At 46.5% G+C, this 15,386-nt stretch overlaps 1 protein-coding gene across 1 annotated transcript in view; it reads left to right on the top strand.

Moving 5' to 3' along the window:
• Positions 1-15,140, top strand: part of LOC142576392 (astacin-like metalloprotease toxin 5) — a 65,194-nt gene extending 50,054 nt beyond the window's left edge. Inside the window, exons 5-6 of the mRNA XM_075686509.1 lie at positions 13,836-14,011; positions 14,788-15,140. Coding sequence (XP_075542624.1) covers positions 13,836-14,011; positions 14,788-15,014 — 403 coding nt within the window. The 3' untranslated portion in view covers positions 15,015-15,140. The remainder of the gene's footprint in view (positions 1-13,835; positions 14,012-14,787) is intronic.
• The last annotated feature ends 246 nt before the right edge of the window (positions 15,141-15,386 follow it).

The raw sequence follows: 15,386 nt of genomic DNA, 5'->3' as shown, positions 1-15,386 counted from the left end.
TGACTGCTTTAGTGGACACTGGAGCGGATTCTTCTATAATCAGGGAAAAGGTGGCCACCCTTCTGAAGAAAGTGACGACGCCTTGGAATCAAACGCTAGTTCGTACAGCTGGCGGGCACATCGTCACACCACTCGGCATGTGGACTGCAAGAATACAGATTCGCGGCTCTTCGTTTGCTGCCAGCTTGAGCATTCTCCCTTAGGGTTCTTGAGACCTAATCATCGGCATGGACTTTCTCAGAGAGCACGGAGCTATCATCGACATTCGACAACGCCTCGTCACTTTCTCGACAAAGAGCGCCGCAGCGACGACCAACACCGTCTACGCTCGAGCATCTCTTCGTGCCATCGACGACGCTGTGACGTTACCACCACGTGCAAGTGTCTTGGTTCAGGTGGCATGTGACAGACTCTCACACTATGAAGCGGTCGCAGAAAGCAATTGCTCTCTCCTGCTTTCTCAAGGTGTTTGCGTAGCAAGAAGCCTTATTGATCTCCATGATGGCCACTGTGAGGTTCTCATCACGAACTTCAGCTACAAACACCGGCACCTTTTCCCCGGTACTGTCATCGCCTACGCCGACCCGATCGCCGATGTCACTGTGTGTTTTGTTTCCGAGGCAATCGACACTGCTGAAGCACCTATAAGCAAAGTCGCCATTAGTCCAACGCTTCCGGAAGAGAACAAACAACCCCTGCGCGAGCTGTTTCTCGAGTTCCACTCTTGCTTTGCAAGGTCGTCGAAGATACGTCAAACGTCGATTACGAAACACCGCATCATCACCTATGACGACGTGCCCCCCATACAGCAACAGCCTTATCGTGTTTCCCCGACCGAACGACACGCGATTTAAACGCAGGTGAAGGATATGCTTGAAGACGGCGTAATACAGCCTTCATGTAGTCCCTGGTCATCGCCAGTCGTTCTTGTTAAAAAGAAAGATGGCACGCTTCGGTTTTGTGTTGACTACCGGAAGCTAAACAACGTCACAAAGAAAGACGTGTACCCGTTGCCTCGTGTCGACGATTCTCTGGATAGGCTGAGGTGTGCGAAGTATTTCCCCTCTATCGATCTTAAATATGACTACTGGCAAATTGAAGTAGATGACCGGGACCGCGAGAAAACTGCGTTTGTGACTCCGGACGGCCTTTACGAATTTAGAGTACTCCCTTTCGGCCTCTGTTCCGCGCCAGCCACATTCCAGCGAATGATGGATACAGTTCTCGCTGACCTCAAATGGAAAAGCTGCCTCGTCTATCTAGATGATGTCGTTATCTTTTCGGAAACTTTTGACGAACACCTTCGACGCCTTCGGAATGTACTCGAAGCGATTCGATCGGCTGACTCAAGCCAGACATGAAAAATGCCGGACCCTAAGCGACGATATTTACTGGGAAATGCTGGCGGCGAACGCTATGCACGAACGCGCGCTTTCTGGCTGAAACGTGGCCTCAAGCGTGTGCCGCGATGCGACGGAGGCAAGCGCCTTCTGGAGGTATTGGAAGGAACCGGGCGTGCCGCTCCGTGGCCTCCAAGATATTCGCGCACCGGCGCGCGCAAATGGCGGACGCCGTGGTCGGTATATATATATATATATATATATATATATTTATTTCACATACTGTCAATCCCTCATGGGATTATAACAGGAAGGGCAAGTACATATGGTAGTATTTGCGAACAAGTGTATATATAGATTATATAATCATAAGTGTGTTATTGCAAAGGTTTTAGTTTCACTAAACAAAAGAATGAAGCAGTTCATCACAAATGCAATATTTGGGTACAATATACTATAACAAGGAAGAATCTGAGGAAACAAGAAACCAAACACGAAAAAAGAAAAAGAAACACCTGAAATCACCTGTGATATACAATACCTAATGAACATGACAAACAGTATGCAGTCATGCGTATGATGCATCATACAAAAGGAACACTCATAGATTAAAGTGTTAGGCTATGAAGATCGGTAACAAACCTGACTATGTAAGTCAGAGCTGTAAGGCAAGAAGGTGTTCTTCCACTGAATTAGCAAATGTATCTAATGAGGAGCTGTTACTAATGGATTCACTCAGTTGATTCCATTCTCTTATCGCTAAAGGAAAGAATGAATTCTTAAAGCAATCGGTATGAAAAGAATGCTCATTGAGTGTTTGTGTGTTCTTATGCCGCGTTGGCCGTGTTTCATTTCTGGAGATGTATCTAGAGGTATCAATCTTAAGCTTGTTGTGTAACAGCTGGTACATAAGTTTAGAACGGGCTAGTACAGCTCGGTTTTGTACTGTTAGGATTCCGGCTTTGTTAAGTAGTTCGGTGGGCGAGTCTGTTAATTTATGTTTATTGTATATGTACCGTAGAGCTTTCCTTTGTACACCTTCTAGTTTTTTAATTAGTTGTTTAGTATGTGGAAACCAGATAACATTTGCGTACTCAAGGACTGACCTGACGAAAGTTTTGTAAGCAAGAAGTTTTGTATCGGGTGGTGCTAGTCGGAGGTGTCTTCCAAGAAAGAAAAGGCGTTTCATTGCAGTTGCTGTAACATTATTTATATGGGAGTTCCATCTGAAGTCATGTGTTAACGTTAATCCGAGGTACTTGTGTTCATGAACTCGTATTAGTGGCACGTCGTTAACGGTATACATAAAGCTCGAGTTATTTTTTTTTCTGGTGATTGAAAGAACAGCAGATTTCTTAGTATTGATGGTCATCTGCCAGTGGGCGCACCAGTTAGACACAGCTTTCAAGTCGTTGTTTAATGTTATATGGTCATCATATGAGTTAATATTTCGATAAAGGATGCAGTCGTCTGCAAATAGCCTAATGTTTCCTGTGATTTTTGCGGGTAGGTCATTAATAAAAATTAGAAATAAAAGGGGAGCCAGAACGCTTCCTTGGGGGACTCCCGATGTTACCCGGGCTGTCTGGGAAATCTGTCCATTCACTTCCACAAACTGGGTACGGTTAGTAAGATAGTCGCAAATCCAGTCAATTATGGGGCCTGTACCTAATGTAGCCTGAAGTTTCCTTATGAGCTTTTTGTGTGATACCCGATCAAATGCCTTCGAGAAATCGAGTAGGATGAGGTCTGTTTGTCTGTGTTGGTCGATATTAAATGATATGTCGTGGGTTAGTTCCAGTAGTTGAGTGACTGTAGAAAGGCCTCTGCGAAAGCCATGTTGATATGGTGATATGATACTCTCCTGGTCTAAGAAAACGGTTATGTGTTTTAGTATGATGTGTTCTAGAAGTTTGCACACGGTACTCGTAAGTGAAATCGGCCGAAAGTTGGACGGGTCGTCTTTGGAGCCTGACTTATGTATTGGGACAACTTTTGCGGATTTCCAGTCCTGTGGAAGAACAGATGATGATAATGATTTGTTAAATATTATACAAAGGTACTTCGTCATCCATTCTGCGTATCGTTTCAAGAAAGCGTTGGGTATTTTATCCGGGCCTGGCCCTTTTTTTGTGTCCAGGTTTAGGAGAAGGTTCAGTACTCCGGCCTCCGTGACGGTGAGGGGGCTTAGTGTGCTGTTAACGGTGATGTCAATTTGGGGTAGTTTCCCATCGTCAGATGTGAAGATAGAAGAAAAGTAGTTATTTAGTGAATTAGCGGTTTGTTTGCTAGTTTCGGGTGACACTTGGGGATCACTTGATGCCTTAGGATTAAGGTAGTTCCAGAATTTGCTCGGTGAATTTCTTAGAAATCCTTGAAGTGTGTTTGTGTAAAAGTTTGACTTCGCTGTCTTTATTTTAGATTTCATGTCTTGGATAGCCAGAGTAAGATTACTTCGAGATGAAGGTTTAGGTGCTATTTTCATTGATTTTTTCAGACGTTTGACTTTACGTTTGGCATGAATGATGTCACGTGAGATCCAGGGATTGTGCTTTCTCGTTTTTTTAACTTTAGAAGGTACATACTTAGAAATACAATGAAACATGATTTTTTTGAAACCATGCCACAACGTTTCGATGTTTGTAGTGGAACGTATTGAAAGTTCTTCAAAGGCGGTAAGTTCGTTAGATAAGTAGTCAATAATACTCGTATCGTCTGCTCTACTGAAGTCCGGGTAAGTGATGCGTGGTTGGGAAGAAAATGTATTCTGAGCAGGTACAACACATAGAGTAATCTTATGATCAGACATGCCATTAATGAGTTCAAGGCGCGTTTGCTCTAAAGGAAAATGATGGCTCAAAAAAATTAAATCAAGTGTGTTGGAAGTAGTTCCTTGAACACGTGTGGGCTCTGTTACGATTTGGCTAAGATTCAATGAAAGCATGAGTTCGAAAAGCATATCAGCACTTGGTGAGTGGTGTTCAAATGTTTGCCAGTTCACATCAGGCAAGTTAAAATCCCCTAGAAGTATTAGTCTGGCCCCCAAAACGTTATTTTGCGCATACAAACACAGTCTTTCCATCACTTCAACCTCACATGAGGGACTACGATAAATACAGCCGACGACAATATTGCTTGTAGAAAATGTTAGTTTACAAAAGATTCCTTCCACTCCTGTGACATCAGGTAATACGATATAAGGGATATCCTTTTTAATCAATAAGGCGACGCCGCCACCACGTGTTAATCGGTCTTTCCGTACGATTACGTAGTTTGGTGGTGTGATTTCAGCATCCCTGATATCGATTGTTAGCCAAGTCTCAGTTAGAGCAACAAAATCTGGTTCGATACCAAGAAGTAATGCCTCAAGGAAGTCAGTTTTCTTTAGTATGCTACGCGCATTAATATTGCAGAAAGTTATTTCTGACGTGGCGCGTTGCGCCGAGTGCGCGTTGTTTGCCTTTCTGCTTCCTGGTTTTTTTTGCTCGAGGTAGCTGAATGCGTTTGGATTAGAGCCACATCATTTGTTTCGTCATCCCATCGGTAGAGGTCATCATTGATACGCAGTTTGTCGTAGGACAGCGATACCTTGTCCCCAGATTCTTTTCTAGCTTTCGCGTAGTTCCACAGTTTCTTCCGGATGTTTCTTACACGCCATGAAAAATCTTCGCCGATTGAAAAACTGCTCCCCTTCAGCTTATAACAGTTGCTTAGGATTTGTGTTTTGTCGCGGTAGTCCCGGAGCTTCAAGATAACCGGTCTGGTTTTTTTAGCTGCTGGCCTGCCCAATCTGTGAATCCTTTCAATCGTTACATCTTCGACTTCGAGGACACTTTTAAGAATTTTTTCGTGCACTTTGTGTTCAAGTGAGCCTTCGTTTTCCTTAGCTTCCTCGGGAAGACCGTAAACAATTAGATTTGATCTTCTTGAGCGATTTTCAAGATCGTCCACTTTTAGTTCAAGTGATATTAGTGCTTTCTGGAGGTTATTAATTTGTTCCATGCATGTAGAAACCTTGGTATCGAGATTGCTTAGGCTGTCAAGTTTTAAGTCGATGGATGTTAGACGTTCTTCCTTAATAACACGAAGGTCGTCTGCAATTTGTTTTAGCTGCTTGGAAAATTGATCATAATCAGGCCCAGGGTTACTTTCCACATCCCCTGCTATAAGCAGCAATTTAGAAACATGCACGCAAAAGTCACATAACAAATTTGAAAGCAGCCTTGGGCATGGCAGCACAATTAGGCACAATTCATTGGATTTTAGGCATTTCCCAAAACGTTTGCTCACCTGTATGGCAAAAACAAACGGGTTTGAGCACATCGTTCCAGCAGAGCTACCATGCCCAGTGGTCCGCCGCAGTCTGTCGCCTCCTTTTATGGTCGGTGGTGCCCATAGACTCGCTGTGGTGGCGCTGAAGTCCGTGACGTCATCCAGCGTTGTTGTTGCACTGTAATGGTGCTGTATATCGGGCTTGTCCAGATAGAATGGCGCGGTAGGCACTTGGGATCCAAGATACCCTGGAAGATAGGTCGAGTTTGCTTTCACATCCTGGCCTCTTCCTTCGTACCCGGCTGGTGTGAGCAGTAGGGCGGCGATCTGTATGGCAAAAACAAACGGGTTTGAGCACATCGTTCCAGCAGAGCTACCATGCCCAGTGGTCCGCCGCAGTCTGTCGCCTCCTTTTATGGTCGGTGGTGCCCATAGACTCGCTGTGGTGGCGCTGAAGTCCGTGACGTCATCCAGCGTTGTTGTTGCACTGTAATGGTGCTGTATATCGGGCTTGTCCAGATAGAATGGCGCGGTAGGCACTTGGGATCCAAGATACCCTGGAAGATAGGTCGAGTTTGCTTTCACATCCTGGCCTCTTCCTTCGTACCCGGCTGGTGTGAGCAGTAGGGCGGCGATCTGTATGGCAAAAACAAACGGGTTTGAGCACATCGTTCCAGCAGAGCTACCATGCCTCTATATATATATATATATATATATATATATATATATATATATATATATATATATATATATATATATATATATATATATATATATATATATGGTAGAAACGCTGGAAAACGGGTTTGTTTCAGTTTTTGCGTAACTAAATTATGTTTTCTCGTATATTAATATTACAATCCGACGCTATCATGTCCGTAGGCTGCGTGTGAGTCGTACTTTACGATTTTTCTGCGTATTTTAGCTTGAGAAATTTAATTAGTTCAGCAGCTTCCTTGCGCCACATGGAGGGCCTGGTTATGCGTGGTTCGAATATCTTTTTGTCGAGACATCCGACGCTGGACGTCGAAGCCGGATTTTTGACACATGTGGTCCTTAAGACGAAGCTTTAGCTCGGCTGCTCCTATATAAATACATGTAAGAGGAGAATTCGTTTTTTTCGGCAACCACTGACACAAATTTGACGACGTTTGTTGCATTTACAATAAAAACGTGCAATCTAGTGACTGTTGGCTTTGAATTATCGATTTAGGTCGTTAATTCTTTAGTAAAATATTCAAAAATCGAAAATTCTCAAAATACGAAACTGTCAATTTTACAACTCTTTAACTCAGCAACCAAAAATGATAATACAATTGTGTGAATTGCATCTAATAGTACATCTAATGCGCACAAAATTGATATTGTAACCTAGATTGGAGATGGTGTCTTGCAAAATATACGCTTCTCTTTAATGGCGGGCCAGAACAAGAGCGTGCAGCTTACGCACTTCATCGTCTTCCGTGGCGCCGCCCTTTGCGCGCGCCGTCCTGAGGTGCGGGAGCCCCACATCTTTGTGTCAATTGCCCCCCCCCCAAACACACACATGCGAAAAGTGACCGTCTCGGTCACGTCAAAAAAGCCTTTGAAAGACATAAGAAATGGAGCTCCTCAGGTGCATTTCGGCGTTCACGTACGCGCATACTACGGTTTCATGCGCACTACATAAACAACTTCACAGTGAGGACGACGACAGAGTGAACCGGGATTAGAACTGCAGGGGACGACTTCGTAGGTCAGGTCAGTGAGGCCGCGGGTAACCTTTTAGGGAGCAAAATACCGGCGGATCAATTTTTCCGAGAGTCCACGGCGACGGACGGGCGTCCAGACCCACACGCAGGCGCCGGTATTGTAATGGACGTCGCGTCGACCCTGGTTATATCGAAAAATGTCGGTATGCTATTGGCTCCGGATATGATGCCGAGCAAGCTGGCGTGCCTCTTCGGCTCTTTGTACGAGCTCCTTCACGTGTTCGCTGGTCGGGCTACTTTCAGCCAGAGGTAGCATGACGTCAAGTGTTGACGTGACGTGGCGCCCGTATACAAGTTCGAATGGCTTAAACTGTGTAGTCTCCTGTCCAGCATTCTTATACGCGAAAGTCACATAGGGTAAGATCTCGTCCCACGTCTTGTGCTTTACGTCGACATACATGGAGAGCATATCAGCCAGCGTTCTGTTCAGACGTTCCGTTAATCCATTGGGTTGAGGATGATACGCAGTGCTCTAGCGGCGAGAGCTATGCGTCAGCTGGAGAACGTCCTGCATAAGTTCCGCTGTACATGCTGTACCTCGATCGATGATGAGAACAGAAGGTGGACCATGCTGCAGGACGATGGGGCGTACAATGAACTTGGCCACTTCATAGGAATTCGCTTTAGGAATAGCTTCGGATTCGGCATACCGGGTTAAGTAGTCGGCAGCCACGACTATCCATCTGTTGCCCGAAGAGGTCACTGGGAATGGCCCAAGTAGATCCATTCCTATTTGTTGGAATGGTACTTGAGGAGGGTCCACAGGATGGAGAAAGCCAGCCGGTTTATCTCGTGGTTTCTTGCGGCGCTGACAATCGCGGCAGGTCTTTACGTACCGTTCCACAGAAGAATAAAGCCGGGGCCAGTAATACTTCTGTCATATCCTCTCTAATGTCTTAGCGAATGCCAGGTGTCCCGCGCATGGCTCATCATGGCAGGCTTGAAAAATGTCTTGGCGTAGCGTCGACGGCACGACAAAGAGGTACGTACGCTCTTGTTTTGGCCCGCTATTAAAGAGAAGCGTATATTTTGCAAGACTCCGTCTCCAATCGACGTTAGATTTTTCTGGTGGAGGTGCGGTGTACATGTTACCACTTCCAGCTCGAACACCATCTATAAGCCCAGTGGGGCTTGGCCGGTCGAGCTGAATCCTGTGCACGAACGGACAAGCCGCCGACTTCAAGGACTGCCGCCTGAGCACGAGCCTCTACCCAATCAAGTCAGAAGGATGAATACATTGGTTCCATCTTATTCTTCGACCGCGCCGACCAAGGTCGTCCTCAACCAGCCGCGAAAACCCACGTCCTTCCATGGGGACACCTTCGAGGATGTAGAGGACTGGCTCGATCACTTTGAGCGTGTCGCAGAATTCAATGGCTAGACTCCAGAGCGCAAGCTACGCGGCGCTTACTTTGCGCTCGAGGACTATGCGCGGACATGGTTTGAGAACCGTGAGGCGGCCCCATCTACTGACATGTGACGAATTCCGACGGCAGCTGATCGGCGCATACGGCAGCCTCGATCGCAAGGAGCGAGCTGAATCTGCAATTCAGACGAGAGTACGTAGGCTGAACGAAAGCATCGCAATGTTTGTCGAAGATATGTGCCGACTTTTCCGACGCACAGATCCGTCCATGCCGGAAGAAAAGAAGCTCAGAAACTTGATGCGCGGTGTCAAGCAAGAGTTATTCGGTGCCCTAATACGCAACCCACCAAAAACCGTTGCAGAGTTTCTTGCGGAAACTGTATCAATGGAAAAGGCACTGCACCAGCGAAAAAGGCAGTACAACCGCGACGTGTCGACCCTATCGTGTGACTCTCGCTATACCCCTGGACAATGCGAACGCCTTGCGGGAGCTCATTAGGCTTATTGTTCGAGGAGAGCTCCAAAAGCTCCAGGTGGCTCCAGCATCGGTAAAGCGACTCGCTTTGGCTGAGGCCGTCCGGGAGGAAATCAGGCAGCCAGTCCAAGTCCCAGAGCGAAGCGAGACACCACAGCACGAGGTACGGCAGCCACAACCTCGCATGTCGTATGCGGAAGCTGCGCAAAGTTCGTTGTCCTCGATTTTTCGCGATGTGAGCGACGTCCCGGAATTTCAAGGTGCGCGCGCCGTTGAACAAGCAACTGGCGACTTCAGGCCCCGTCGCACGCCATTCATGGTTGAAACACGACCATCCCGCAAGAGCGACGTATGGCGCACCGCAGACCGGAGGCCCTTGTGTTTCCGTTTCGGTGAAGCCGATCATCTCTACAGGGCGTGTCCTTACCGCCGGGTTGGGCTCTGTGGATTTTCACTGAATTCGCCGTGCCCGCGCAATGGCGAACGCCCGCTGGGGATTGAAGCATACCCCGCGGACGCCAGGACCTCGTTTTCCCCACGATTCCGTGAACCCCGGTCATCGTTACCCGCCCAAAACAGGTCTTCCAGCCCCCTATTCACGCCGAGAGCGACGAGGCGCCACTCACACAGCCCAGCCTTCCGGGAAGATTGAGTCCAGCGGCCTATGGAGGTCAGGTCGCTGACGTTGCGAACGCTGAAGATCCTCCACTACGACGACCGCTATATGACGTAATTGAGGCGCAGAGAAAGCAGTGTAGTTCCGTGTCAGTATGCTGCGACGTACCAGTTATCATAGATGACAACGAAGTCACGGCGTTAATCAACACGGGTGCGGACACGTCTGTTATGAGCCAGAATCTCGCGCGCATACTGAACAAAGTTTCGACGCAGTGGACCGGAACTCACATTCGTACTGCAGGAGGGCATCTCATAACTCCTAAGGGCCAATGCACGGCTCGAGTCAACATCCGGCGCTTCACGTACATCGGCGACTTCGTCATACTTCCTGAACATTCAGAGGACCTTATACTCGGCATGGATTTCCTTCAGCCGAACGGTGCCATCATCGAGTTGCAACAGTCTACAGTCAGCTTCGTTACTACGCAAGCCATAGCGAACAGTAATGACAACGACCGTGATATTGCGCTTCGCGTAGCTGACGATCACGTCACGTTGCCACCCAAGAGCAGCGTGCTTATCCTTGTCCGATGTGACGTGGAAGACGATGCCGAATGAATTGCTGAGCCACACATGCCCCTGCTTCTTGAGCACCACATTTGTATAGCCAGAGGGCTTCTTCAGCTGCGAAACAAATGTCCAGTTGTTTTGCTAAGAAACTTTAGCTACGAGTATCGGCATGTACCGCGAGGAACGACCATCGCATTTCTTCGAGAAATCACTGACGTTACTGACATTGCCACATTGGAAACCGCATCGTCTCAGCAATCTGAGTTCCCCAACCTAAAAGAATGGATTCATGTTAACGCTGCTCTGCCAGACCGTCAGAAAGACCGTCAACTGAGTCTCGTGAATAAATTTGCGGACTGTTTTTCAACGTCATTAAAAGTGCAGCGCACGTCCATCATCAAGCACCGCATTACTACGCACGAGTCCGCACGTCCTGTTCGTCAGCATCCTTACAGAGTGTCTCCAGTGGAACGGGAAGCGATGAAGAATCAGGTGAAAGAGATGCTCCAACACGACGTGATCCAGCCGTGCACCAGCCCGTGGGCCTCCACTGTAGTGTTTGTCAGAAAGAAAAACAACACACTACGCTTTTGTGCAGCTTACAGAAAGTTGAACCGTGTCACCAAGCGCGATGTTTATCCATTGCCACGCATCGACGATGCATTCGATCGTCTACAACATGCCAAGTTTTCTTTCCCTCGTTGGATCTTAAATTAGGGTATTGGCAAATCGAATTTGATGAACAGGATCGTGAAAAAACAGCGTTTGTGACACCTGACGGGCTTTATGAGCTCAAAGTTCTCCCCTTCGGTCTCTGTTCCGCACCTGCCACCTTGCAGCGGATGATGGATACCATGCTTGCTGAACTCAAATAGCAAACCTGCCTCGTATACCTGGACGACGTGGTCGTGTTCTCGAGCACGTTTGACGAACATATCGCACGACTCGAGAGTGTCCTCGCTGCGATCTATACTGCCGGCCTCACCATCAAGCCTGAAAAATGCTACATCGGGGTCCAAGAGCTCAATTTTCTTGGCTATGTCGTTGGTCCTCAAGCCGTCCGACCAGACCCCGACAAGTTAGCTGCCGTCGCCGTGTTTTCACCACCCACAGACAAGAAGGCTCTCCAACGCTTAGTTGGTTTGTGCGCATATTATAGGCGCTTCGTCGAGGGATTCTCAAGAATTGCTGAGCCTCTGACACGGCTTACACGCGATGATGCACATTTCATTTGGGCGGACAAGCAGCAGCAATCGTTCAATGAAATGTGTAAGCGTTTGTAAGAAGCCCCCAATACTTGCTCATTTCGACGAAGACGCTGACACTGAAATTCCTACAGACGGCAGCAATGTGGGTCTCGGCGCAGTTCTTGTGCAGTGGCAAGCTGGTGCGGAACGCACCATTGCTTATGCAAGCCGCAGTCTCACCAAGGCTGAGAAAAACTACTCAACCACTGAGAAAGGATGCTTAGCGGTTGTGCGGGCAATTGGTAAATTCCGACCCTACTTGTACAGTAGACCCTTTAAGGCTGTCAGCGATCACCACGCCCTGTGCTGGCATGCCAACCTCAAGGATTCTTCAAGCAGACTAGCCCTTTGGAGACTGCGCTTACAAGAGTACGATAATACAGTTGTCTACCAATCTGGAAGAAAGCACAATGACTCTGACTGTTTGGCACGCGCGCCACTCCCTACGACGTCATCGGACTCTGACCATGACTTGCCATTTTTCGGCGTTATCGACGCCATAAAGATGGCTGAGCACCAGCGCGGTGACGCTGAGCTGCTGCCGCTGATCGAGCACCTCCAAGGAGTTGAAGGTGTTTTACCCCGCACCTCCACCAGAAGAATGTAACGTAGATTGGAGACGGAGTCTTGCAAAATATACGCTTCTCTTTAATGGCGGGCAAGAACAAGAGCGTGCAGCTTACGCACTTCATCGTCTTTCGTGGCGCCGACCTTTGCGCGCGCTTTCCTGCGTGCGGGAGCCTTACATCTTTGTGTCAATATGTTGCACATGAATCTCAAAACATTTAGTAATATGTAAATATAGCTTTTGCAGAACCTCTGTAAACAATCTAACGAATTGACGTAAGATGTAAATTGACATATCGAATTTGTCGGCTTTGAATGATCTAATGGATGCCCTTTACATAACCGCGATATCTGTTTTTGATGCAGAGCTATGGATTTGTAAACTTCGTACTTCTATATTTTTTCGAACTGTCGAATATTTGTAAATCTTTTAAACGAAATTCCGGCCCTAAATCGAAATTCCGCTTCCAACCGTCACTCGAGTTTAACGGTCTTTCTCAAATGCAACAAATTGCATTAAAATCGGTCCCAGGGTTATGTCAGAAAAACGCTTTTGCGTTTTTCATTATTTGAATAGGCCGCGTCGAAGTTGGGCTCGAGCTGAAGCGTCCTCTTAGCTCTTTCGAATTAAGAATGAAAAAGAATCGTACACGGCAAACTTTACGCTACAAATGTAATCTGAATTCAGTGTCATGCATTTTTATAGCTGAGACACTATTATGCTTTCAGAATAACGTAGTAGTGAAAGAATTAGTCGTCAGACGAAAGTGCTCAGCTCTCCTAAAGAAACGCAGTGCAGATGGCAAACAGCAAAGCTGAACGACAAGGATGAATAACATAAGTGTCGCTTCCGAGTGACACCATGCGAAATGGTAAGAATGTCTGTATATGCCCATCATTGCGGTGGTAGTTCATTCACTGTGGCGTAAAACATTATTGCACTAATTTTAGCATAAATGTCTATCACAGGAGAATCGCGAATGCCGTAATGGTCTCACGTTCTGGTGTTGTTGTTAGTAGGGAGAAGGCCGAATGTACATTGCTGTTCCATCGTAAATTCTGCTTGCCAGTGCTTGCTGCATTCGCTAATATTACGTCCAACATCCCAAATATCTGGCATTTACTCTTACAGACACTTCAAATTTAGCACTAGTTTTTTAGTAAGGACCCTGATGCCCAACTCACAAATAATTTAGCTGGTAAGATTAGTTTTCTGCTTGCCCTTCTCCGTTCGTTATGGTATGTCCAATCGCATGATCGGCCAGGAGTTCCTCTTACGAACAGCCTATGGAGACTTTTCTGAACATGGGCTCTCAGTTTTATATGTACTTAGCTCATAATTTATGCTTCCTGGTCCGTGTCGAAAAAATGTCCTTACGTGAGAAAATTTCTCATTCGAGAGCGTTCAGGGAACCGGCTCTTCATGTGTCATGTGTGCGACAAGTACAACATGAGCAGATACGCTGAGGACTACCGACGCAATAACTGACCAATTGTTAAAAACATTTGCATTAGAAAAATTCTTTGTATGGCGATCGTGAACTGTTAATTCTACACAAAGATTTTCCCACCTACATGCCCCAAGCCCCTGTTCATTTCTCAGTAGTTTATTCGAGCGATATCTTGCAGTTGCTATGCTGAGGTCGGTCATCTCCGCGGAGTACAGCCAGTGTCGCTCGGAAATGGCTGCCTTTATCTGAGCACTATAGAGCACGAGCTTCTCCACGCAGTCGGGTTCTTCCACGAGCAGATGCGGCCAGACAGGGACCAGTACATCACCATCATCAAGGAAAATATTGACCCCGGTAAGTTCGAGTGGACAAAAAGTTCCTCAGAATACTCTGTTAACTGGGTCACATGGATCAACACGAAAGAAAACACACAGATCCAACGTGGTGTTTGAATCCAAGGGACGTCAAAATTGCTTGAGTTGGCGCGGAAGCTGCAGCAGCGGATAAAACGCGCATGGCATCAATTCCTCAATCTGTTTGATCTCTGGGTCAGAAGAACGGATGTGATGTATAATTTTCGCATGGGAAAGTAGGGCACATATCTTAATGCGTTTCTTGCTTACACTAAATCCGTTGGGTGACAGTTACACGTTCTGGAGTGTTGGCTCAGAATGCGTGCGTAACTAGTGGACCATAATGTCAATTGGACGAGAGACGTTACTCATACGTACGTGACGTACACATACACTAGGGTGTAGACCAACTAAGCTTCACCTTAAAGAATATTGTTTAGACAAAATTTAATTCTCATGCTTCACAACCAAATTGTGCGATCACTTCAACATGATTTGCATCCTAAATTGGTGACAGTGAAGACATACGTTGTTGCGTGCGCTTTCGTTTGGTCTGTTACTAGTGTCGAATAAGCGAAACTTCTGTGTAAGTTGAGAGTTAGAATTTAGATTTTGTGTACTGTTTGCCATCTTAAACTCTGGCTGCAATTAATAGTTTATTAAAGTTGTGATTATTTTTGAAACAATGGTAACATTTCACTGGCTGTACGAGATGGCAGTACGTCGTTTCGAGCGTGTTTTCGCTTCCTGATATGTGTGTATTTTCTCTTCCTGCAGAGTACGAATCCCAGTTTCAAAAGTTGCACCCTGGCAAACACGACAACTTTGTTCCTTTCGACACCAATTCGGTCATGTTATATGGTGGACATGCGTTCGCCCGTGAACAAGGACTTACCACTATGACGGCAAACGACGGAACGGTGTTGATTCCCCTCTACAACAAAACAGGGCTAAGCGACACTGATATCCTCAGCGTTAACATCCTCTACAACTGCCCCAACTAGCGCCTCAGGCCAGCGTCAAGGAGTAGTTGTCGACATTGAATTCTAAATAATTTGAATAAAATTAACATGGAATGAAGTACGTGGAAAGAGTGCGCTATGATGTCTTCTATAATTTACAAAAATAAATTCAGCATGTTATGTGGGTTTGGCTCCCTATTTAAGTACGTACATTGGCGAATTCTCGAGTTTAGGTCCCTTCATCTGCAAGCCTAAGCCTGACGCTAAGTCCTCCCTCTTGTAGGCGTCATGCCGCAGGCATCTGGGGCCGTACTCACAAAGTTGTTCGTTTGTAAGTGCTTATTGCCATTGGTCTGCTGCATTCGTTATCATGTCCAGCATGAGAACAATTATTGCATAGAAGCTTCCTGTGAA

The sequence above is a fragment of the Dermacentor variabilis genome, chromosome 3, assembly GCF_050947875.1.
Source record: "Dermacentor variabilis isolate Ectoservices chromosome 3, ASM5094787v1, whole genome shotgun sequence".
In the NCBI taxonomy this organism is placed as follows: domain Eukaryota; kingdom Metazoa; phylum Arthropoda; class Arachnida; order Ixodida; family Ixodidae; genus Dermacentor; species Dermacentor variabilis.
This window is presented reverse-complemented; position numbering and strand designations above follow the sequence as displayed.